Source organism: Spermophilus citellus (assembly GCF_964194105.1).
Source record: "Spermophilus citellus genome assembly, chromosome: 5".
NCBI lineage: Eukaryota > Metazoa > Chordata > Mammalia > Rodentia > Sciuridae > Spermophilus > Spermophilus citellus.
Window position 1 is genome coordinate 17,997,272 of NC_138186.1, and position 25,428 is coordinate 18,022,699.

The 25,428-nt window shown below is 45.8% G+C and overlaps 1 protein-coding gene across 1 annotated transcript in view; it reads left to right on the forward strand.

Annotated features, from left to right (window-relative positions):
• The window catches only part of LOC308649261 (uncharacterized protein), a 54,778-nt gene extending 30,218 nt beyond the window's left edge, over positions 1 to 24,560 (forward strand). The window contains exons 3-6 of the mRNA XM_081294904.1: positions 15,591 to 15,768; positions 21,182 to 21,272; positions 22,576 to 22,774; positions 24,456 to 24,560. Coding sequence (XP_081151030.1) covers positions 15,591 to 15,768; positions 21,182 to 21,272; positions 22,576 to 22,617 — 311 coding nt within the window. The 3' untranslated portion in view covers positions 22,618 to 22,774; positions 24,456 to 24,560. The remainder of the gene's footprint in view (positions 1 to 15,590; positions 15,769 to 21,181; positions 21,273 to 22,575; positions 22,775 to 24,455) is intronic.
• The last annotated feature ends 868 nt before the right edge of the window (positions 24,561 to 25,428 follow it).

Here is a 25,428-nt window from a genome sequence, read left to right on the forward strand (position 1 = left end):
AGAGGTTTCAGTCCAGGGTTAACCCCGTTGCCTTAACCCCGTTGCCTTAACCCCATTGCCTTTGAGCCTGTGACCAAGCAGCACATCATGGTGGGAAATGGCTGGTGGTGACAGGGAAGTAAAGAGAGAGAGAGAGAGAGAGAAGGGGTCAAGATCTCAATATCCTTCAAGGGCAGGCTCACAATTGCTCTAAATTTCTCCATCAGGCCCACTTCCTGAAGATGCCACCACCTTCCAACAGTGCCACAGGGTGGGGACCGAGCCCTCAACACAGGGAACTTTTGAGGGATGTTTATTCAAACTACAGCAGTGAGCATAACTAAGGGAAGCCTACGGGGACGGGAAGAGGACCTGCCTGCAGGGCTGCGGAGGACAGGAGGTTGCTGAGGCCTACGAGTGAGACTCCTTGCTGTGGTGTGGGTCCCCAGGAAGGGCCACAGGGAGCTGTGGGGCATGTGAGCCAAATCCACTCCAGACCGGGCTCCGGGGCCCAGTGCTTGTCACGCTCAGTCTCACCTGTGCCCACCAGTCTGTAGGCGATTCTGGACGTAAAAAAATGGGCGCTCAGCGTTGCTCACCAGCCTGGAGCTCAGGGCTTCCCACATCTTGCCTGGTGGTGGGAACCTTGGGGATCCTGTGACCCAGGATGACAGACGGGCTGGAAAAGCCATGTGAGTGGTCCTGCCTTGCTGATTCTGACCAGGACCAAAGATCACAGCCAGGGAAACCCGTGGCTTTCGTCTCTCGCCTTCACGATTCTTCTGGAAGGCCTTGGTCTTCAGCAGTTCACTGTGACCCAGGAGGTGTGGTTGGGAGAATTCTTGGATAAAGACTTTTTTTTTTCTTTTCTTTTCTGAATTCAGATTCTGAAACTAGAACAGGCATCAAGGGAGGAGGGTGGCTGACTGTTCCGTTCTTCTCTCTCATGTCATTTTGCTGACTTCATAGTCCACTGTTGGGCCAGTCTGACTCAGGGGTCTCTTCTGTCTCCCCATAGGCAGCTTATGGAATCTTCGATTGATAAAGAGCTGATCAAAGAGAAGAAGAAACTTGGATTTGAAGGGCAGCCATCAAAGGAGTTGGTGCTGTCCTTGTGGTTGGTCACCTTTGCCATGAGTCCCACTGGGAGCCTCCGGCAGGGCCATCACCGTGTGCTCCTCCATCACCCCTGCGTCTGTCACAGAACTCCTTGTTGACCTCTGTGACCTTGTGCATTGCTGTAAGTTTAGACAGAGAGCTATGGTCAGTGCCTTTTGTGCTTTATTCTTGTTTGTGTCTGTGCTAGTCAGCTTTTGGGTTCTGTGCCCCAAGATACCTGATATGAACAACTTAAAGGAGAAAAGATTTACTTTGGCCTACGGTTACAGGGGTTTCCGTCCATGGTCGGTTGGCTCCGTTGCTGTGGGCTTGAGGGAGACAGGGCATCATGGTGGAAGGGCGTGGTGGAGCAAGACTGCTCAGTGCATGGCATCCGGAAGAGGGGAGTAGGAGAGAGAGAGAGAAGAAGGAGGAGGAGGAGGAGGGAGAGGAAGAAGAGGAGAAAGGGGAAGAGGAGAAGGAGAAGGAAAAGAGAGAGAGAAAGATATCAGGAAGAAGAAAACCCTTCCGGGGCATGTCCCCAGGGACAAGTTGACCTACTTGACCAGGTCCTGTCACCCAAGTTCCTGCAGAGGAGACTTCGACTCAGGACAAGTGGAAAAGAATTTCAACACGTGCCAGTCAGAGACACAGACAAAGGTTTATTTAGGCAAGCAGAGACACATTCAAGGGGGAACACGGACCATCCCGAGAGTGAGAAGCCCCTGCTTGGCTTGGAGCTCCATTATTTTTGGAGGGCAGTAGTCGGGGTTTGGACTGGAGGTGGAGCCAGGGTGGAGTAGTGCAATTTTATACCAGTTTTTCTAGCACTTGTGCATTTCCCAGGGTGACTTTTTGTAGGCAAGGCATGGGCCAAGGGTGTAGGCTGGATTGCTCTGGAGTTGCAAAGGTTCATGGGTGGTTTTTGCATTCCAATGGGTCAAGAGTATTTCCTTTGAGACTCAATATTTCTCTCTCTCTCTCTCTCTCTCTCTCTCTCTCTCTCTCTCTCTCTCTCTCTCTATATATATATATATATATATATATATATATATATTTATTTATTTCCATATTTACCAAATCTCTGCCTCCTTTTCCCCTTCATGTCCAGGAACCATCTTTTCAAGGTCTTTATTGTTAATAATCCTGGTTAATTGTATGTCTCTCATGTAACATGACCATTACTCACGGTGCTGTGGCTCTTCCGTACTTGTTTGTGTTGAAACCACACAGGTCTTCTTGCCTCTGCAGCTTCCTAATACCATATATTTAATGGTGGTGACCTCATCACGCATGTGGCTGTCTTGTCCTGTGTGTGTCTGGGCTACTGGCTTCCCTTGTCTCTCTGAAAGCCACTACTGTGCTTCCTTGGTAACAGCCACCATAGGAGCAGAAAAAAAAAAGGATGAGTCCTTTCCTGTCCACCTTAAAGGGTCATGATTAATGTTCCTATAACAAAAGGCAGGTTAAGAAGAAGCATAACAATTTATTTAGTCATAATTTTGTGTGACACAGGAGCCTTCCGGCTGAAGACTCAAAGACCCAGGGTGAAGTATCCGTTTTTATGCTCAGGCTCGTGAAGCATGGACAGCCACGTAGAGGCATTATGGGACCAGAAAGGAGATGACATAACAGGCACAGACTGTGGGAGAAGTCCAATAGAGTCTATGGGTTCAGATTCTTCTTGTTTTTCTCTGTTTGGCATTTTTCTCTTGTAGAAGGCAGGACCTTTTCTGGGATAATATCTTATAACCTCAAATGAAATGAGGCAGATAGAAAATTTCTCCATGACTAGTTTTTATTTAGAAAAGTCGGGGAAACTTAGGGTCCTATTTTTAGGTTTTTATGGTTGGCTTTGAAGAAAAGGGTTTCTAGTTTCTGTGACCCACCACTCTTCAGGCTCTTATATAACAGAAGGCACTAGAGTTCATGCAGCCCTGAGGTGACACTCTGACGGAAAATTGTGTTCCGTCCCACATGGATGCAAAACGTCTCTCATCCTCTTTTAATTGGAAAGCATGCATCTTCTGGGTCAATGGCTACACACCATGTGCTCAGGGCCTTGTGAATCCGTTCTAGCACAGACACCCTGTCAACTCATATGCAGACAGGGCTACCACATTTTTAATCTTTGTGTAGACGATGATCATTCTCCAGGGTTTATCCAATTTCTGCAGGGGCCAGACTGGTGAACTCAAGTGGAGATATGATCACAGTTTTCACCCTGTATCCTTGAGGCCTTTAACGGTAAGTACAAATATCTACTGTCTTCCTCAGAATGCAGTATTGCTCATTATTCACTTCCACGAGGGATGGGGATATTTCCAGAGCTTTCTATTTGGTGTTCTCCATAATAGGTCTTATATTGTGGGCCAGGGACCGGGTGTTGAAGCTCATCTAACTATCAGCATATTAATTCCAAATGTGCTGTTAGGACACAGGGAAATGTCCACTGTGTGTCACCAGCCCAACTGTGGCTTGGGCATTATCCAGGACTCCACTTAGTTCCTGGCCCTGGGGGGGCCTCCATTCTTTTTTTTTATTTTATTTATTTTATTTTATTTTATTTTTATTGGTTGTTCACAACATTACAAAGCTCTTGACATATCATATTTCATACATTAGATTGAAGTGGGTTATGAACCCCCAATTTTACCCCAAATGCAGATTGCAGAATCACGTCAGTTACACATCCACAATTTTACATAATGCCCTATTAGTAATTGTTGTATTCTGCTACCTTTCCTATCCCCTACTATCCCCCCTCCCCTCCCCTCCCATCTTCTCTCTCTACCCCATCTACTGTAATTCATTTCTCTCCTTGTTTATTTTCCCATTCCCCTCACAACCTCTTATATGTAATTTTGTATAGCAATGAGGGTCTCCCTTCATTTCCATGCAATTTCCCTTTTCTCTCCCTTTCCCTCCCATCTCATGTCTCTGTTTAATGTTAATCTTTTCTTCCTGCTCTTCCTCCCTGCTCTGTTCATAGTTGCTCTCATTATATCAAAGAAGACATTTGGTATTTGTTTTTTAGGGATTGGCTAGCTTCACTAAGCATAATCTGTTCTAGTGCCATCCATTTCCCTGCAAATTCTATGATTTTGTCATTTTTTATTGCTGCATAGTACTCCATTGTGTATAGATGCCACATTTTTTTAATCCATTCATCTATTGAAGGGCATCTGGGTTGGTTCCACAGTCTAGTTATTGTGAATTGTGCTGCTATGAACATCGATGTGGCAGTATCGGGGGGCCTCCATTCTAATGGGTGAGAACACAGTGTCACATTGGATGTCCATGTGTCGATGTCAACTTAGACTTTGTGTCCAGGAGTCTTTGAATGGTTGGGTCTTCTCCTTCCCCCAGTCGTCAGTCACCTGAGCAAATGTCAAAGGTTCCTTTGGGTAAGGACTATTGTAGGTTGAATTGTGTCCCCAAAAGATGGCCGGTCCATTGAAGTCCTGGCCCCCAGTGCCCGAGAATGGGACTTTGTTTAGAAACAGAGTCTTTGCAGATTTGACCTAGTGAAGATGAGGTCATCAGGGTGGATCCTCCTCCAGGGTGACTGGAGTCCTTATAAAATGGTGAAATTCGGACAGACTGTGCGGTAGCCACGCGGATTGCACGAGACAATGCCTGAGTGTGAGTTCCACTGAGGATGGCGGGTGGCAAATGAGTGCCACTCCCCTCTCCAGGCGCAGGACACTCTTCACAGTGGCCTTTGTCCTTTGTGGGGGGAGTGACTCAGCTCCTGACACATTCTCAAGACAGGAGAGCAAGTGGTCTCCGAAATGAAATCTTATTCCCCAGCTAGGTAGGAGTCCAGCCCTCTGTCTCCAGAACGCTCTTTGTTGGGAGCCCTGATTCACTAACTGGCAGCTCTGTTTAATGAGTATTCTCTGTGACTTCCAGGTATTCTGTTAGGACACTCTTATCCAAACAGTGCAAAGCAGAACCTGAGTTCACGGGACGACATTCATTTCCTTGGGTTCTTTGCCAGTTTTTGATTGAGGGAAGTGAAGGGTGGAGGCTTTGGTAACCATGGTGAAGAGAGGAGGGAGTTAGTTGTGTGTGGAGACAGAGGGTTGGGGTGGTGGCGTGGGCAGTGGAGGGGCTGCTGTTCTAGGAGGTGGGGGAGAAGGCCTGTACATCTCCAAGGGCCCCACAGGGTCACTGGTCCCTGTCAACTGAGTGAAGGCTAGGAAGTACTACTATGTCACGGTGTTCAGTCCTGAGTTACTTGTTTTTAGGCACAGAGTGAAGATAGAGGGGAAGGGAAATTTCTGTCTGCTCCTTTCTCTTTTACTCTCTCCACCAACCAGACTAGCCCCGGGCACCTCTGGGTACAATGTAAATAGATTTTCTTCAGAGGAGTCTGTGTTGGGGTCTCTGAAGACAAATGTTTACACACACACACACACACACACACACACACACACACACACACACACACATGCCTTTGCCATGAACACTCATGCACACACAGGTACACCCTAGTGTTTTTGGTAGGGTTCCTACAAGTGGTGTTGCAAAGAGCCCCGGAGTGTTTCCATGATCAGAAAGGCCCCAGGCTGTGCGGGGTGGTATTAATAGTTCACCCGCTGGCCTGCATGCACATGAGCACGCGGAATCTGATAACAATACCATCTTATTGTTTTATTTCAATATTTTTCTTTTGACCAAGGGAGGAAATGGACTATCTACTCTTTCCTGCCCCCTGCCCCCCACTTTGCTATTCACACACACATTTCCCTGTTTAACTCTTTAGTGTCAAGGAAAGGGAATTTCTATAATCTTGGGGCCTACACGCCTTCTGTGTCTAATGCCTGTTGACCTTGAAAAAATACCTGGCTTGTCTTCGACAGTCTCAGGAAAATCTCTTTTCCTAGCCCTGATCCTTCCTTCAGAAGAACAGTTTGTATCACGGATGCCTTCCTCAGTAGGGAATAGTTACTTGGTTAAAAATTGAGGTTTGTATATTTTTCTCGTGCTTCTCTTTCCTCCTGGTAGGATATCTTCATGATCTCGATTTCTTTGAATTATTTTATATAAAGGCCCTTCTGTATTTCAAGAGGTAGTAGTAGTAGTAGTTGTTCTTATTGGTGTGTGTGTGTGTGTGTGTGTGTGTGTGTCTGTGTGTGTGTAGTAAGGGGAAGGAAGGAAGGAAGGAGGGAGAGAAAGGGGAAGAAAGGGTTTGCTTACACCCCACTGGTCAGCAATTCCTTTCTTTTATTTTTCTCTCTTCCCACATTTTTCATATTGGTACATTATAGTTGTGCATAATGATGGGCTTTGTTGTTACATCTTCATACATACACACAGTATTGCAAGCTAATTTGCTCCAGCAATTTCTGCCAGCTTTATGGATAAAGTATCCTAGGAAGAGCTTCCTAAGGTAGTGCCGAGGTGGAATAGGCTGATGAGGATTTTGGCTGGGTTGGGGTGATCTGGGAAGGACAGAATTGGCAGGATAGGGTACCAGTTCCTGAGAAGTGCAGGATAAGAGGTTTGCATTTGATGGATGGTGAAGAGCAGTAGATGTTCACACGGGGAAGCCAGGCGCAGGCTGAACTGGCGTGGAGAGAGCCCAGGTGCAGGCCACCACAGGGGGCAGCTGCTGGGGATCCTTAGGCAGAACTGCAGGGGCGCAGGGCAATGCTATGTGCAGACAGATGGGGAGGACATTTCAGAGGCCTGTGACTCATTCTTGAAGTGATCAGGAGTCTAGGAAGAAGGAATCAGCTCCCAGCAAGAAGGGTGAGGTTTGGAAAAGGGTGGGGCCTGAAAGGGAGACAAGAAGGTCAGGTGCAAGGAGTGATTCACCAGATGAGGGTAAATTCTGTCTCAGAGGTGGGGAGTGGAAGGTGCCCTAGCATGCCTGGGAGAAAATGTCCACTCTGACACAGCAAATGTCATGATGACCTTCAGGAGCGAGATTTGGGCTGAAGGTGTGCATAGGAGCATCTCCTCTCAGAGGTGAAAATTGGAACTGAAAATTGGAGATGAGATTTCTGAGGCATCACTAGTAAATAAAACATTTAGGACATGTTCATGGGTTGGTTATGTAGTTATGTATGCACATAAACACACACACATACCTAAATACATACATACGTGGTATATATCTTACAGGCTGAATCATGTCCCCCCCCCCAAATTCATATGTTGAGAGCTCAATCTTCTTGTACTTCAGAATATGACCATAATTGGAGATGGGGTCTTTAGGGAGGTCCCTAATGCAATCTGACTCATGTCCTTTGTAAGAGGAGGAGATTTTGACAGACACAGAAGAAAGACTATATGAAGACTCAGGGAAAAGATGGCCAGGTATAAGCCAAGGTGAGAGACTCACACCTTGGTCTCAGATTTCTGAACTGTAAGGAAATAAATCTGTTGCTTAAGCCACCGAGGCTGTGCTATTTTATGATAGCATCCCTGGGAAACCAATCCCATATCCATATCTACACCTGAATACATACACATAGGTATCCATAAACATGTACCCACACATATATACACACATGCATGTATGGGTATATTTTTGCCTATAGCAAAGCAAACAATGCCTAATGGTATCTTTCTGGAAGTGGTATTTAGGCAATCGTGGCTCCCAGGGACTGCCTGGAGGCAAGTGACCCAACAAAGACATCATATTAGCTGTGATGATTTCCGGAATATGAAGGTAATTTAGATGATTCATTTATAGTTTTCATGTTCAAGGGGTTTTCCAAAGCCGTACGCCCATCCTTGGCAGGACTCACTCCCTTGGAATGTGCCTTTATGAAATTAGGCAGGGAAAAGGTATTGAGCACATCTGCTCACCATTCACACCAGACGCATCCCCAAGACGTCTGGATCTTTGCAATGCTAAAGCAGAGGTGGCCATCATCTCAAAAGGCCCTCATGACTGGGGACAGCTGTATAAAAAGTGCATCTTAAGCCTCACATTCAGCCCTCCTTGGGAGCCTGCAATTATGGAAAGCAAGGATGGATCCAGTTCTACGAATGCTGAGCAGCGCCTAAACCCATGCACAAGCTCCTGCTCTGCACACGAGCAGAAACTGAGTCCAAGGGCGCAGTCTCCTTGATCTACAAAGGCCTCTCTGGTCCTTCCCTTCCTAATGTTCCACCTGTACTTAGGTTATTGGAAGACGAGGCATTGTTGGAAAGGGGCTAGCACAGTACCCAGCATATAGATAAGCCATGGGTCACTGCTGGCATTAATAATCATTATAATCTTGCCATCTCTCTTTCCCCATGGCAAGGCTCATCAGAAAAAGATTCCTGCAACCTTGGTGTTGCATCCCCTACACTAGTCTGTCATGGACAGGTCAACAGCGTTTCAAAGGATTGTAGAGTTTACTTTATGATGTCACAGTGTTAGTTTTTGCCTTTACAGTGTGGGACTGTAGCAGTCGCTATAGGAATTGAAACTGTATAAAGCAACTTTAAAAAGCAATGAGGAAAATTATGTATGAACTTCATGAAGAATAAAATAAAAATTGTGATAATTTTCAAAATTTTGATAAAATATTAAACCTTTCTTACTGTTGATATAAGGAAATTAAATAAACATTGATACTTATTTGTTTTTTTATTAATTTTGCAGTACTGGGGATTGAACCCAGAGGCTCACACACGCTAGGCAAGTGCTCTACCACTGAGCAACATTCCCAGCTCTTATTATTTTTTAAAAAATTTTGTTGTTTTTAAATATACATGACTGTTTTAGAGTGTATTTTGACATATTATACATATATGGTCTTTTTGTTGCTTCAAAACAGGTGCTTGCTAACTTGCCCAGGCTGACATCAAACTTGAGATCCTCCTGATTCAGCCTCCCAAGTAGCTGGAATGACAGGTGTGCACCACTGCACCCAGCTCTTTTTGATTGACATTTAATAGTTGTACATATTCATAGGTTACGGTGTGAAATTTCAACACAAGCATACAGCCTGCAGGGTAATTAGCATTTCTGTATCTTTGTCACTTCTCTGTGTTTGAAGCCTTTATGTTCCTGTCTTCTAGATCTTCATAGACTGCAAAATAGGTTATTGTGAACTATGGTCATCCCACTGGGCTCTCAGACACCAGAAGTTATTCTTTCCATCTAACTGTGTTTCAGTACTGTTATATTTCTTTGTTAAAAAAAATGATCAAGAGTGAATTGAACAGTGCTTGCCTGCTTCTTGTCAAAAAAAAAAAAATAGCAGTCAGGGACTGAGTGTCTTTTATATAACTTGGCAAACTGTAGCACTTGTTTCTAAATTTGGGTAAGTTTTCCAGCATTTTATCCTTCATACTTTCAATACCATGAAGTATCTCCAAGAGTTCCTTAATATGAAGTTTTTGACAACATCTTCATCCTAAATCAATCTGGCTACACATCCAGAATCTCTCAAAAGACAGCAGCATCCAGCATCCATAATCCCCCAGGGACGATTTCTTCTCTAAGTTCATCCCCATCTGATTCAACTTTTGTTTCTGTGTGTGTGTGTGTGTGTGTGTGTTGCTGAGGATTGAACCCAGGGCCTTGTGCATTCGAAGCAAACACTCGACCAACCAAGCTATATCCCCAGCCCTGACTCAACTTTTACTTCCAGCATGCATTACCACATTTTCGTGTCTCTGTCGGCAAATTCCCTCTTTTTGGTTGTCCCTTTTTGTAAACTGTCACATGGCTTAATCACTGGGAGCCGAGTAGGTAGCACAACTACACTGTTGGCTGTCTGTGCATGAACAGAAGACAAAGGCACAGTGGCCAGTCACTCACTGATGGATTTCAAAGATTAGTCACTGCTCATGATGTGTATTTGTCATTTGCAGAGTGATTTGGGGTTTGAAGATCAAGCAGTGGTGTTTATACAGTTGCTTCCTGTGAATGTGCCCTGGTAACTGAAATTGGAACCCTGTGGTTGGGGATCAATGTTAATTAATTTTAGTTACCACAAAGTCATGGAAATTCATGAATTTGGGAAATGTGCCATTGCCTGAGCATTCCATATGTGATGTGTGTCTGATAGATGTCACATATATTATCACTGAGGTTTTCCATGAATCTTAACCTGATATTTATAGTTCTTATGGATGGTATCAGGTTGTTCATACGTGAAAGATCTTTATTCCTACAAGAAATGGCATTCCTAATCCTCTTCTTTGAATTCCTTGTTCAAAAGATATGAATGAGAAAATTTTGTTTACCTGGCATTTTCTATAGAAAAACTTTCCTGAAGCATCACCCAGAATGTGGTTTTACATGGTGAGTAAGCATGAAGAGCAAGCATTTGAGTTAAAGAAGATGTGGGCCTTTAAATAGACCATTGAAGCTCAAATATACACTGTTTGAGCTTCCCTGAGACCTACCCTGTTCCTTAGATTCTGAATTACTATCATTTAAAAGGTGTTTGTGTTGGTTTTCCATCACCATGACAAAATACAAGAGATTATCAACTTATAAAGAAAAAAGGTTTATTTGGCTCACAGTTTTGGAGGTTTCAGTCCATAGTCAATTGGCCCCCTTGCTTTGGGGCCTGTAGCAGCACAACATGATGGAAGCATGTGGCAAAAGAAGGTGCTTACTTCATGGTGTCAGGAAGCAAAAAGAGAGAGAAAGGGGTTGGTACCCCAAGTCCCCTCCAACGGCATCCCCACCCAGTGACCTATTATCCTTCCACTAGACCCAAACCCTTTAAGGTTCCACTGCCTCCCAATAATGCCACAGGGTGGCTACCAAACTTTAGGACATGGGCCTTTGGCGGCCACCTATCCAAACTATCGCGGTGCCTTTGCTTGCTAGGGCTTCCATAGTGAGTAGCACACACCGTGGGTCATAGATCACAGACACTCACTGCGTCCCGGTTCTGGGAGCTGGAAATCCAAGATCAAGATGGCAGCAGGGATGATTTCTCCTGAGGCCTCTCCTCTTGGCTTACAGGTAGTCACCTTCTTATGGTCCCCCATGGTCTTTCCTCTCTGTATGAGCATCCTGGTGTCCCTTGGTCCAAATTTCTTCTTAAAACACCAGTCAGATTGGATTAGGGCCCACCGTCATGCCCTGGTTTTAACTTGATCACCTCTTTAAAGACTCTTAGGACCTTTAAAGACCTCAGGATATCAGGCTCCTTCTGAGGTCCGGGCGGTTAGGAGGCCAACATATGAATCTCGAGGGTGGACACAGTCCACTCTGTGATAGGCAGTGAGGAAACACGGCACACAGATTTTAAGGTGAATCTGATTTCAGAAGCTTTGAAGATGGGGGAAAAGCGAGTGATAGAATCAAGAAGGTGCAGTAATATACACTATTTGTCAACTTCATTTGACTTTGGCACACGTTTCACAAGTCATCTCATTGAAGGGGCATTCTGTGGATCACACTTAATCCAAAATGGTAAAGTGGCTGGTAAATAGAGAGTAGGAAAGAGCTCCGCCATTTTTGTAAAATAGAGATAAAAATACTTACTGTAGTAAGGTTTTACTTGGGGTCTTGAGTGTCTAAATGTTTACCAGCATTAGACCATAATAAGTCAAAACTCATGATCTAGGTGTATAAACACAAGTTTTTTTTTAAAAAAGCTCCTTCTTAATTGTCAATTCCAAGATAATCCCCCCAGTGTGCATGGGTCCTGCCTTTTGTGTCCTTACTGGGTGGAGCTGCTTGGGTGAAACATCCACACTCCATTAGTCCAAATTCTTTGGGCATCACATGAAAAGATTCTGTCTTAGAACAGTAGGGGCAAAGAAGGAGATTCACTGATTGCATATTGGATAGCTTTTGTGACCTGATGTGGTTAGTCCCCTTTCCTTCACTGTGGCAAAATACTCGAGATAAACAACTTATGAAGAGGAAAGGTTCATTTCGGCTCACAGTTTTGGAGGTTTCAGACTGTGGTCCGTTGGCCTCATGACTTTTGAGCCTGGGGTGAGGTAGAACATCCCAGTGGAAGAGGCCGCTCACCTCATGGTGGTCAACAAGAATAAAAAGAGAGCCAGGAGGGGCTCAGGGTCCAACATCCTGTTCAAGGGCACAACTCCCCAAGGACACGACTCCCTCCCACTAGGCCCCACCTCCGAACAGTTCCACCATCTCCAAACAGTGCCACAGTTGGTGACCAAGCTTTGAACACATGGGCCTTGGGGAACAGGCCGGATCCAAACGGCAGCAGCCGTCTTGCCTTTTCTCTGATTTATCCCTCATCTTAGCCTTGGCTTCACCACACTTTGTGCTGAGAGTTCTTCCCCCCATGTGGGCTGCCTTTGGCTTCCTTCTGCAATGGTCCTGAATCCTGGGAGGAGTCCCCTCAAGGACCCACCCGACACTCATGGCTGCTATGCTCACGCTGTAGGAGAAGGTCCTGTCTCTCGTCCCCCTGGCAGACGACTCCCACACCCTTTCTCTGAACAGTTCTTTGGTGGCCGACTTGGCAACACATCCAGACACGGAATCTTCCCCTCCTCTCCTTCCTGCTTCCTGAGGGTCTTCCCAAACAAGCTTCCTGTTCTAATTTTGCATAAACCCCATCTAAGGCAAAAGGAGTTTTATGTCCAGCCAGATCCAAGACCAGGGTGTTTGACTGGGGTCCTGAAAGAGGAGAGAGAGAGGGGACAGGGTACTGTGGGGAGGAAGAGTGAAGGGGACGCAGATGGCCAAGGGACCACATGTTCATTTGGCACTGGGACTGCCAACTATGGAGCCAGTCCTGGGTGGGGGGGGGGGAGAGAAAAGGGGGGAAAAAGACTCTGGCCTCTTAGGACCATGGCTCTGTGTCCATCATGTGACAGCAGAGGGGAGACACACCTGCATGGACCAAAGTGGGAGTGGGAGTAGAGAAGGAGGAAGGGAGGGAGAGGGAGCGAGAAATCATGCACCATTTTTCTAAAGGACGTAGGTAATGGTGGAGACCAGACTCCTAGGGACGTGGATGGGACTGGAGGTTTACCCACGGTTGTGGCCTCGGGGTCTTTCATATCCCTCCATGTGCCGTCAGCACACAGAGGACAGCGGTCCTTCTCAGATTATTGATCCCCATAACGCACTCGTAGAGGAGGTAGCCCATCATTCCCATTGTAGAGATGGGAGACCAAGGTGAAACCATTAGCCGACCTGTAAAGCCGGACAGCCAGTCTTGCTGATTTGGGGATTACACTTTGGGCCTCCTGCCCAGTGTGCTTGGACCACACCTTTTACTGGAACCAGCTCTTGGGAAGAAGGTCTGCTGTGTTTCCTGGAAGGCAGAGGTTTGCATCTGTATTCTTTGCACGGGGGCATTCTGCCTGGGTGCAGGAGAGAGCTGCAGCTCCGTGATGCTCAAAGAAAACACAGGGTGGGGCCGCGGAGCCTCAGAGCAAGCTGGACTGCGTCATCGCCCGTCTTCCCATGACTGTACTTGCTCTGTGGAGGGAGAGCCTTAGACTCCATCCACGCACACCATAGGGCAGGACTGGACTCATCTCAACAGATGTGAGTCATGTTCGAGTTCTCTTCTTAAAAAAGAATACTGTTTGTGGTTGGATGCAAAAGCAAAACAAAACACAACAAAAGATGAAATAAAATAAAAATCACCCTCAGTGGTAAGCTGTTGTTTTGTATGTGTTGGTGAAAAATATGACTCTCAAGAGAATTGGTCCCCACCTAGGAATCCTAGGGGAATACAGGCAAGAGCAGGTTTCAAAGTTGTTTGTCTTTCTTCTTTGGGGGTTTCTTTGCAGAAGAAGGTCTGCTGAGTTTCCATACTGCATTTGGAGTGTGGGAATAATGGGGGCCTCACAATGTACTTGGTGTTCAAAAATGGCCCAGCCTCCCAGGCTTCTTAACCCTACGTGTCTCATTCCCAGCATGGCTGACTCACCCTGCCCACCAGCCGCAGGTGCTCTGGAGAATCCACAGCAACAATAACCCCAAATCATGGGCTTCATGCATTATTTCTCCTAATTTTTTATTATGGATGCCAGATTTCTCTCCTTTCCTAAAAGTTATCTTTGGATAACTGTAAAATATACTCGTTGGAGATGAATGGATAAAGAAAATGTGGTACATGTCCACAATGGAATATTACTCAGCCTTAAAGAAAAATGAAATTATGGCATTTGCAGGTGAATGGATGGAACTAGAGGAAATCATGCTAAATGAAATAAGCCACTGCCCCCCAACCAAAAGCCGAATGTTTTCCTCTGATAAGCAGATGCTGATCCACAGGGGAGGGGATAGGGAAGAATGAAGGAACTGTGGATTGTGTGAAGGGGAGTGGGGGTGGGGTGTGGGGGATGGGAAGGACGGTAGGATGAGGCAGACAACCCTATATACATGTGTGTTTACACTAGTGGTGTGAATCTGCATCATGTACAGACAGGGGAATGAGAAGTTGTGCTCCATTGGTGTACAATGTATCAGAACGCTTTCTACTGTCATATATAACTAAGCAGAATAAATTAAAAAAAAAATAGAAGGAAGACCAGTAGAATACAAGAAGGGGATCAGGGGAGGGAGGAGGGAAAGAGGAGGGAAAGAGGAGGTAAAAGTGAATGAAATTGATCAAATTATACTGTTTTATTGTGTGCATGGATGAATATATTATAACAAATCTCCCTCTCTCTCTCTCTCTCTCTCTCACACACACACACACACACACACGCACACACACACTCTATTGGCTTGTTTATAGCAGCACAACTCAAAATAGCCAAAATAAGGTGTCCACTAATGGATGAATGGACCAAAAAAATGTGGGAGTTTTATTCAGCCATAAAGAAAAATGAAATGATGTTTTTTGCAGGTAAATTGTTGGAACTAGAGACCATTATTTTAAGCAAAATAAGGCAAACTCAGAAGGCTAAGGGTGATCTGTTTCTCTCCTATGTGGGTGCTGGAGAGGAAAAAGGAAAAGAAAGGTGGGGGTGGGTGGGGATCTCAGGAAAATCAAAGGGGAGAGAAATCAGCAGGGGGGAGGGGAAAGGAGGGGTGAGTGCGGGGGAGTGATATTGGCCAATTTTTGTTGTTGTTATATTGGCTTCAGGTCCCACCATTATGTGCAACTATAATGCACCCATAAAAAACGAGGAAAGAAAAATATAATTAAAAAGTTGAAAATAAATAAACGTACGGGTTGGAGGGCTTCAAGGGACGAACAGAGGCGCTCACGGTGAAGCCTCGTGCCCTTATTTCATTGATTCTATTGGGAGTGCTTGGAGGGCTCTCATCTCCAGGACTCCTCGCTTTGGCAGGGTGGCCCTGTGACCTAGTCGGTGCATCTCTGGGAGCATCGAAGACAACATCCCAGAGCAGGCATCAGAGGCTTGGAGGGAATCCTGCCACAATTGTGGAGCATGTTCCAAAGCAAGAGGGCCTCCCCCAGACTCTTGAGAAATCACTGGACAGCTCCGAGGACAGTGTCAGGGAAGACTTGGATGCAAAAGACCCCGAGTCAAAGAGTCACTCCAAGGGTCAGCTCCTGAAGGCCAAAGCGTTCTAGGCCGGAATCCATCGATTTACCGACTTTTCCCTTTCGCCCATGCAGAAGAGAGACTAGAAGAGAAGAAGTGGGTCCAGAAGAGCTCTTTGCATGGATCCAAAAGAAAAGTTCTGAGAGAACACGTGGGCACACGTACAGGGACGGGATGGAGCTTCTCCTTTCTCGGTCTTTCATTTCTCCATTCTGCCTCCAGCCCAGATGGAGTTCCAGAGAGCACGAAATGGTAATTTTTATGCCTTACGTTTCAACAGTGGTCAATCTGTTTCTAATACATTTGTGGCAAAACATGTGAGCCATCTTGCCATTAAACAATTTTTGAAATCTGGTGGAAGCCTGCCAATCAATGTTCTCTCTGTTAGCTAAGAAACTTACTTGCATGTGAGGGGGGAACTTCCAGTAGGGTAAGGCTGTATTTCTTAATTTATTTTGGGTGGGAAGGTTTTTGTTGATCCTGCCATTGTCTAGAGCAAAAAATAATTAAATAAATGAAAGGTAAGTGCATTACAAATGTTTGCATGATAAAATAGCAATCTAGCACCCCCGCGGTGGGTGGCACATGCCTGTAATCCCAGTAGCTCTGGAGGCTGAGGCAGGAGGATCTCAAGTTAAAAGGCAGTCTCAGCAATAATCAAGGTGCTAGGCAACTCAGTGAGACCCTGTCTCTAAATAAAATACAAAATAGGGCTGGGGATGTGGCTCAGTGGTCGAGTGCCCCTGAGTTCAATTAACCCCTGTCCCCCACAAAAAAAAAAAAAATGCAATCCAAGGAACAAAAAGTTAATGGTGTCAAATTGGTAAGGCTTTTGTGAAAATATTTTAGATTAAAGGGTTTCCTATTTGCTCCCATGTTGACTGACTTTTGATTAGACACCTTTGCTCCTTTTAGTTCTGCTAGTTTGTCCAATGGCTGTAATAATGAAAATATTGAAATATACAGTACGTTTTCCACTTTATCATCGGTGTAGCAGGTGTATTTATTTATACTATCTTTGCTTTTAGAAAAGCACTCTAATATCATAAAAATATTTCAACCTTGAATTTCTTCCCACAAGAGTCAAGTCTCCTGCGGCTCCTATCTGGGCATAAAGAGAAATCGATATCGTCTGAAGGGCAGTGGACTTTGGTTTCTGCCACACTTTTTCAGATAACAAATGCCCCACGTATAAGAGAGTCATTCTTTTCATTCTGAGCCATTCCCTCAGTATGGCCACTGCCATGTGGACCACAGACCTATCTGGGCTGATAGCAGTTTCTAGGCTTGGAGGAAATTGCATTTCCAAGAAAGCAGAATGCAAAGATCTCCAAGTTTATAAACATTTGCATTCAATAAAGTCCGCACCTAAAGAGAGCTCCCTGACTGGGGATTCAGAGCCCCGTTGGCCTCTTGAACAGAGAACCCCTCACCCTAACCCTAACCCTACTGTCCTCAGAGAGAGGTGTAAACTCCTAAACTAGTTCCTTAACTCCTCCTTCACCATCTGATTGGGTTTCTGCCTCTCCTCTTCTCTCCCTGGTTCTCCTTGTGGATTCTTTAGGTACTTGAATGTCGCTCGCTTCCCTCAAACATACCAGGCTTTGCCATCTCCGCACAAGGACTGGTGTGGGGTCCACTGGCTTTTGAGGTGGTCCTGGAAACGCCACCCCCATGAGCTTCATGATTTTGATGGCAAAACACCTCCCAGAGCCATATCAGAGCCTGGAGGGCAGGACCTGCACAGGCTTTGTGAAGAGAATCCAGCCCAGGGCTTGCAGCTGACTCCTTCCTGGTCCAGGGACCTGTTCAGAGCTTTGGAAATTTCCACACAGGTAGCTCAGCCGTTCTGTTCCTGCCTGGTGGGGCCTGGGTAGTCATTTAGAATCCTTCTGGGTGGACAGTGGTGAGCTCCACATCAGTCCTAGAAAAGAGCACAAGTTCCCATGAGACTGCAGACAGGGACAAGGCCATTACACCCCGAGCCCCCAACAACAGGCACATGACACTCACACTCCCTCACAAGACACCCGGGGCTGGGGCGAGCTCCTTCTCAGTGATTAACAGGTGTGGAATGGGTATTATTAGTCGTGGCTTTTCATGAGTTCCCACCTTGTTCCTGCCCTTGGCAGGGTACCTTCCCTTCCCTGGAGTTCAGACAGGAGCTCCAGCCTCTGCCTCACTTCGTGGTGTATGGTGCCACTGAAGCCAAGGACTCCCCATGACGCTTATTGAAATCAGCAGGTGTTTTTTCTCTGACCACAATGAAAGCACAGGCCTGCTCAGGGGACCGGGGCATGGGGGCCAGAGTCAGGGGTGCAGAGTAGGAGGTGGCTGATTCTCAAGGGGCCTTGTGAAATGTTTTCAAGCAGATGAAAAAAAATAGCCTCAGGACATCTTCCGTGTGTGTATGTGTGTGTGTGTGTGTGTGTGTGTGTGTGTACATGTGTGTGTGTTGGGGGGGTGCGTAGGCTGGTGGCTATGATGAGCCTCTGTCTCACTTGCATCTTCTGGGCGTTTCCTCTGCCCTCTGACCATTTCCCAGCAAGTCTCTGCCTGCGATCCTACTGCTTTTTGGGCACTGACACATGCATACGATCTCAATTGTCACAGCTCTTCCCAGGTGAGGCCTATTGTCTCTCTTTCCCATAAGGAGGTGGAGGCTCCAGGGTTTTTCCCTGCTCACCCACATCAGGAAGCTGGGTCCCTCTGACGCTATGGCCCCTGAGCTGTTCTGCCACCATGCATCTCCCTGGGGTTCACAGGGACACGGAGGGGGCTTCCCTCCTGCAGAAGAGAAAGGAGACACATTCTAGACTTTTCTGTAACATTCTTCAAGGAGTACTCAGAAATTCAGGAACTGTGGCTTCAGGCTGAGATTCAAAGACATGCAACTGGAGACCTTCCAACAGTCTTCTTTTCAGGGTCACTTCTAAGTCGCTTAGACAGTTACTCCCCTGCTTAAGACCTTTCTGGTTCCTCTTAGGGTTAGGTCTGCAGACCTCATTGTGACTTCCCTTGTGATGCAGTTTCAAAGTCAGCAGTATTTCCATTTTAACCAAAGTCTCTCCGGAAGGACCTGCGTTTGCATGAGAAAGGCAGTTGGCTGCAGCTGGGAAAGCATCTGGGTTCAGTGACTGTCACCTCTTCTCCTAGAGATGCAGGAGGCTCCCAGCTTAGACTTCACAGAGCTGGGACCGGTCTCCCCCGGGCTCCTCCCTTCCCACCAGCCGCGGGGGAGGTCGGAGGGTGTGCGGGCCTGGGCGCCTGAGCTTCTCCCGGGGCTTCCTTGAATACAAAAGAGTGTTTTGCTGCTGGGAAAATATTTATCAAAGGTCTGGCGATAGCTGGGGGGGAGTGTGACAACTCCAAAGGCCACAAACCTTCTTTATCTGCCGGATGAGGTTAGTTTCTGTTTGGACCCGATGTTTTTGAAAGAAGGAAATCATTTTCATAAGCATCCGATGAGGTCCAGGAAGTGTCCTCCGGACAAGGAGAAGTGGACTCCGGCAGCGAGTCCGGACTTTTGTCGTTGGTTTGTACCGCCATCTGCTGGCTGAACTTGTGAACTACATGGCAGGGAACGTTTTCTTCCCTCCTTGGCTCTTGAATACAAATTCTCTCCATGGTGCAAAAGCGAAATGGCAAGAGTTCTGTTTTTGTTTTTTGTTTTTTTTTTAAATAGCAATTATTAGAGTATTTCTTAGTTCCCGTGGTGATAAATAAAGCAGGCAGAAGGTGGAAGAATAAAGCTACAGCAAACTTTGCTCATCTGAGAATAGAGGGTGAAGGATTCCTCAACATGATCCACTAGACCTTCTGATTGAGCCCATTCTGAATTCTTAAGACCACCCCGTTAGCAAATTCAGGGAAATATACGAATTATTTTTTTAAATGAGCAGTGTAAAAATTGATCGATTAAAAAGTGAGAATTGCCATGTCTGATTGTAGAATCTTAGGCACACTTTAATTTGGGTAATGGAACAGATAAAAGATGTGGGATCTTTTGTCTCCAAAATTTCATGTTAGTTTTAAATACAGGGCCTTAACCTCTAAAAATTTAAGTTCCATACCAGGTAAGGGATTATTGTAGCATACATATGACACACTTGCACAGACAGACTTAAAAAAATAGGCTTTTTCTACTATTTTAAATTTATTCTGGGAAAATTTGCTTTTTATCTTTAATCTCGAGAGAATGGAGGTCCATATGAGGATGACTTCAGAACCACATTAGGGATACGGATATAGACGCCCCAGAACCCTTTTCTCTTCTTCTTTCTCTTGCCAAGACCCGGATTCTAGTGTCCCCCCTGTTAGTCTGTGTCCTTTGAGAAGCAGATGCTGCCAAGGGATTAGACATGTAAGGAATTCATTGGGGGGGGGGGCGTCTGTTAGAGGAGAGGGGGAGGGTCTAGAGGAAGGCAAGGAAGGCCCCAGACCCCAAGGCAGGAGAGATGGAGGGAAGGAGGAAGAGGCAGGCTGGACTGGCAGGAGCATCCCAGACTACAGAGGAGTTCCGGGAAGTTAGGCAGAACTGTGGAGCATCCTTGTGAAAGGCCAATTTCCAAGGTGACTCCTGATGATCCCTGCCTCCTGATAGCCTGTGCCTGGTGTCATGCTTTCCCTTTGAGTGGCTGGCTTCTAGCAGCAAAAGTGATGGCATGTCACTTCCACGCTGTCACCTAGCCGGACTTTCTTGCCATATTGCCCACAGGGGAAGATTTAGGACTCCCAGCGACACGCTGACCTAGTATTCCTGATGGGCTCAGTCAGCTGGGAGCAGCCCAAGTGTGAGCTCATTGCAGATACCTCCATGGATATCCTCCCTCCCCGCCCCACTTTCTCTTCCCTTCTCCTTTGTCTGTCTCTGACGCTGGTGGCTGGCTGGGCAAAATAACCCAGGGGTGACAACTTGTGGACATTGATACAGCAGGAGTGGGAGCCGTTTATTGTAGGACAGGAGGGGTATTTATACATTCCACACAGCTTATCTAATTAACATAAAATAGATACAGCAGTCAACCAATAAGGAATCTCCACACTTAATGCCTCGCTTTTGTTACTTCACAAACCACTCCCTCTGGCATTTTGCCAGGCGTCATCCTGACTTGTTTACAGACTCTAACATGTCTCTCCTCCCGTTCTCCTTCCCTTCCTTCTCTCCCCTCTCTCTTCCTTCCTTATTTCCTTTCTCTCTCTCTCTCTCTCTCTCTCTCTCTCTCTCTCTCTCTCTCTCTCAATGGAGTCTTGCCCAAGCTGGAGTGCCCTAGCAGTAGGGAGGGGAGACCAGCGGCCACCTCCACCAGGTGTGATCACACTACTGATCAGCACATACAACCTCCTGCTCCCCTGTCCCTTAGGAGGTCATGCTATTGATGGCAAACTTGGTTGTCACCTATCAGCATAAAGCACCGTAGCTCAGAACTTCTGGGCTCAAGGGTCATCCTGCCTTAGCCTCCCTAGCAGCTGGGACTAGTGGTGTGTGCCACCTGCCCTGCTGTGGTGAGGGATTTTGGAGAAGCTGCTGGGGCCCTCAGATCATCAGGTATCTGAAAGGCATAATCTCATGGTCACCACAGACTCTCAGAGCAGAGGTTACATTTCTCATTCTCCCTTGAGCCTTGGGTGGCTCTCTTACTTGCTGAATTCTGTTTCCATAAAGCTGGCTGCCATGTTGGAAAGTCCCGTGTAACAAGGGAAGCCAGGAAAGACCTGAGGACCTTCGTTATCTGAGATGGCCTTCTCTTACATGGGTAAGTTATATATTTGACTTCTAGAAAGAGTTCCTCAAGAGGTTTATCACTCCCTTGTCCTTTTTCCCCTCTTGCTGGCTGGAATGTGATGAGATCACTGGATCTGGAGCTGCCATTTTGGATCAGGAAGTAGAAGCTGTGTGTGGAGAATGATGAAGCCAGAAAATAAAAGAAATCCAATCCCCCAAAGTGATCATGGGGCCCCCCACAGACTGTCTAGGTTCACGGGAGAGAGAAATAGATGTCCAACTTGCATAAACCAGTGCTTGATTTCATTTTAATTTTTTTTTTTTTGTCGTATCAGAAGTTACTCTGAACTGAAAAAAAAATCAACATTTTATTAGGAAAGTCTGAAGGTGAAAGGAACAAATGTTTCTCATTTGCTAAATCATGGTAAAAAGAAAAGTAAAATTACTCGGAACTGTGACCGGAAGATGATACCCGGCTCCCTGGGGTGGAGGTGGCCGCTGGTCTCCCCTCCCTGCTGCTAGGAGGTGTCCCTTCCCTCTTCCTTAGCAAGGACAGAGAGGAGGAAGCCACTGATTCTCATCATGGTGAGGTCTTTGAAAGCAACCCCTGAGAAAGCACGTGAAGTCCCTTCACTGGGTGCCAGGCTCAGAACATCGGCTCCCCCTCCCCCGAGGCTAAGAAAGTTTGTGGCATGAAAGACCAAGGAGAAACCAGCTGGGTTCTGATGGTCTATCAAATCTGTTGAAAACACTTTCTCTACGCTCATCTGTTTTGAAGCTTTCCAAGCTTGAGAACATAATAAATATTACTTTTGTTGGGCTTGTCATTCACTCAACCCAGTCTAGTTCTTTGGTTGTGGCACGGGGCGGGGGGTTGTATTTTCTGGAAGGCTGAAGTTATCTTCTCTGATGACTTTCAAAACGTGCATTTACCCATCAGGACTGTTGGGTGGACTGGGGATGCAGCTCAGTGCAGGGAGCTTGCTTCGCAATCCCAGGGCCCAGTATCACGGGGTGTGGGTGTGTGGGGGGGATCAACTTTTCCTGCAGAAAGCAATACCTCTACTAAGACCTGTGGGAAAGGAGCCCAGGAAAGAAGGAGCCGCACATCCTGGATGGGAGGGCTGGGAGGTCGGGAGGGCGCTGAGCGTGCAGGAGCTACACGTGGCTTGGTGCTGTTGCCGAGGACACTGTGAGGTGGGATGGCTGGAGGCTGGAGAGAGGAGGTGAGGCCAGGTGACATGAGGGATGGCATCACATGTGGGGGTGTAAGGACAGGGGCAGGAGGGGCTGTGCAGACTTTAATCAGGAGCCATGCCTAGCTTGTGTTTTAGAAGACCTCTCTGATTACATCGTGGGGCTCTGGTGCCAGGTAAGATGGATGAAATACACACCACCCTGTATCTGCTCCTCAAATCAGCTGTAAAACCTGGACAGAACGCATGGAGCAGCTATTCGAGGACCCCGAGACTTAATAGTCGCAGGTGGATTGAGGAAGAAGACTAGAATTTGAAGTATGGCTGAACCAGTATGGTGTGTGCATTCTTTTTTTTCCTCCAGTACCCCCTGGACTCGACACAGCCAGAAACCTACAAGGGTTCTCCGAACAGAGAAAGATCCAGGAGAGGCTCCATTCTCTTGCATCCAGTCCCCAAGGAATCCTGAGACAGCATCAGGGACAGTGGCAACAAGGGCACTTAACTAAAAGCCTCAGGGCCAGAAGGAGAGGAGACTTCTTCATCTGGGGGGACTGAATCCTTGTTACTTTAAAACATTTTCCGTCCGTTCGTTGCTTGGCCCAGGAACCTGGGACCAGATGTGGGCTCAGATGCAGCCAATATGTGGCAAAATGAGATAAAGCAACCCCCAAATTTCTGGTGGAGACTGAAAAGGAAAATCTCAGGGACCCAGAAAGGGTTAGGGAAGAGAGGAGAGGAGGAGCTCAGGAAAACTACCTGATAAAACTGTTTATGAACTTATGGACTCATCCCGAGCTGCAAATGCATGGAGAGGACCCCAAGCATAGTATTATAGACATGGAGAGTTGAACTATGGGATAGACAACAGCCCCAGGTACAGACTTACCACTGATGACCCATGTGGGTCACTTCTAAGTAGCACCGAAATACTTTGGGATATAGAACTGATATTGGAATCACATCGACAAGTTCAAGCCAGAACTTGCAGCCTATAACCAACAAAGTCAGCTGAACAAACCAGTTTGCCTGCCTAAATGAAAATATCAACATTTTCCATAGAGTTTAAATAAGACCCAGAGCCTTAAGACACAGAATACTCAGAAAACCATCCAAAATCAGCAATAATAATAAAAAAGGTACATTTCAAATTTCCTAGTGGGGAAACTCAAAATGCTAAAGTAAGAATGTCACAGGTGTTGAAATTATTTGACAAATATTTTAAAGTGCTTTTACAAAAATGCTCCAAGCAGTAAGGGCAAATCCTGTTGAAATGAATAGAATGTTAGAAAGTCTCAGTGAACAAATGCAAGATATTTAATGGAAAAAAATATTGAAATTTTAGAAGTGAAAAATACAGTAATCAAAAATTTAAAAACTGGGCTGGGGATGTGGCTCAAGCAGTAGCGCGCTCGCCTGGGTTCGATCCTCAGCACCACATACAAATAAAGATGTTGTGTCCGCTGAAAACTAAAAAATAAATATTAAAATTCTCTCTTTCTCTCTCTCTCTTTAAAAAAATTAAAAACTAACTAGATGGGTTCATTGGAAAATGACAGAGGAAGAATAAGTGAACTTGAAGATAGATGAATAGAAGTGATCTAATCTGAATAATAGAGAATTTTTGACATTCAAAATTGGTTGTACAACCTGACAATAGAATGTGGAGAAAGAAAACATATTCTCCTATTTTTAGCTTCTATTTGGTATCTCAAGAATGATGCCTGGGAGTCTTAGATCTTAGAACTCATACCTTAGTGTAAAGAAGATACCTGTCTTGGTAACGCAGCTTGCTGTGCTGAGTAGAAGAAAGAGGGAGAATTCTTCCCTTTTCATCCTGGGAGATAATTAGTGACAAATTAGAGAGAAAGAGACAGGAGAGTTGACTATAAAATAAACAAGTGCATTTGGTTTGACTCAAATGTATAATTCATGAAGTTTTTTTTTCTTATTTCTAACAGTTGATCACTTTTTTTTTTTTTTGTAAACTGAAATTTGACCTCAATTTTATTTTGCAGATTCAAAAGAGACTGGAGCTTGTGCACATGAGGACTAACCCTTGTGTGCCTCTCCATGAAGTGGGACTTTGTTCTCAAGCTAATAAATACAGAAATTAAAAACAATTTTTGGGGGGTGTTATTGGGGATTTAATCCAGGGCACTGCACATGCTAGGCCAGCACCCTACCTCTGAGCTACATTCCTAACTCTTTCTATTTTATTTTTTTATTTTTATTTATTTTCTTTTTTTTATTGGTTGTTCACAACATTACAAAGCTCTTTCTATTTTATTTTGAGACAGGGTCTCACTAAGTTGCCCAGGCTGACCTCAAACTCAGGATCTCTCTGCTTCAGCTTCCCAACTAGCTGGGATTACAATTGCGCCCCACGGAGCCCAACCTGAATGATCAGAATCAAACTTAGGAGAAGCCGGTTGATTAAAAAAAAAAAAAAAAAGAATGCTGAGTTCCTTTAGTTGTTGTGAGACAAGTGATAGCCGGTGTACTGGAGTGTTCCCAGGTATGTAAGAGATGCACAAAGAGAAACTAGATCTACTTTAGCCCAAGAACCTGGGACCAGAGAAATGAAAATAAACTCAAATTTAGGTACCTTGTCCGTCGCAGGGTTGGAACTCAAACACTGACCTCCACCCCCTGCCATTTTGTTCAAAGACTCTAGAATTGAGGACTCAGTCTCATTCCTTCTCCTTTTCTCACACAAGAGAAGCCAAGTCACCGCTGGAAGGCTGCTTCCTGAACGTGGAATTGGAATGAGAATTTAATTCTGCTTGCCAAGCAAGGAATTCTCCAGGGGCTCATTTTTCAGAGACACAAATTTTGACTCCTCTTTGTCTGAGCTCCATGAAAAAAAATATTACGGGGTTTGCACTTGGGTCAGAATATGCTCACTGAAGCCATGTTGGTTTTGAGGTACGTGCTAAGCCTAATTGCCGTGGTAGGGATCTGGCTTGAGTGTGTCCCTCAATCATTCAT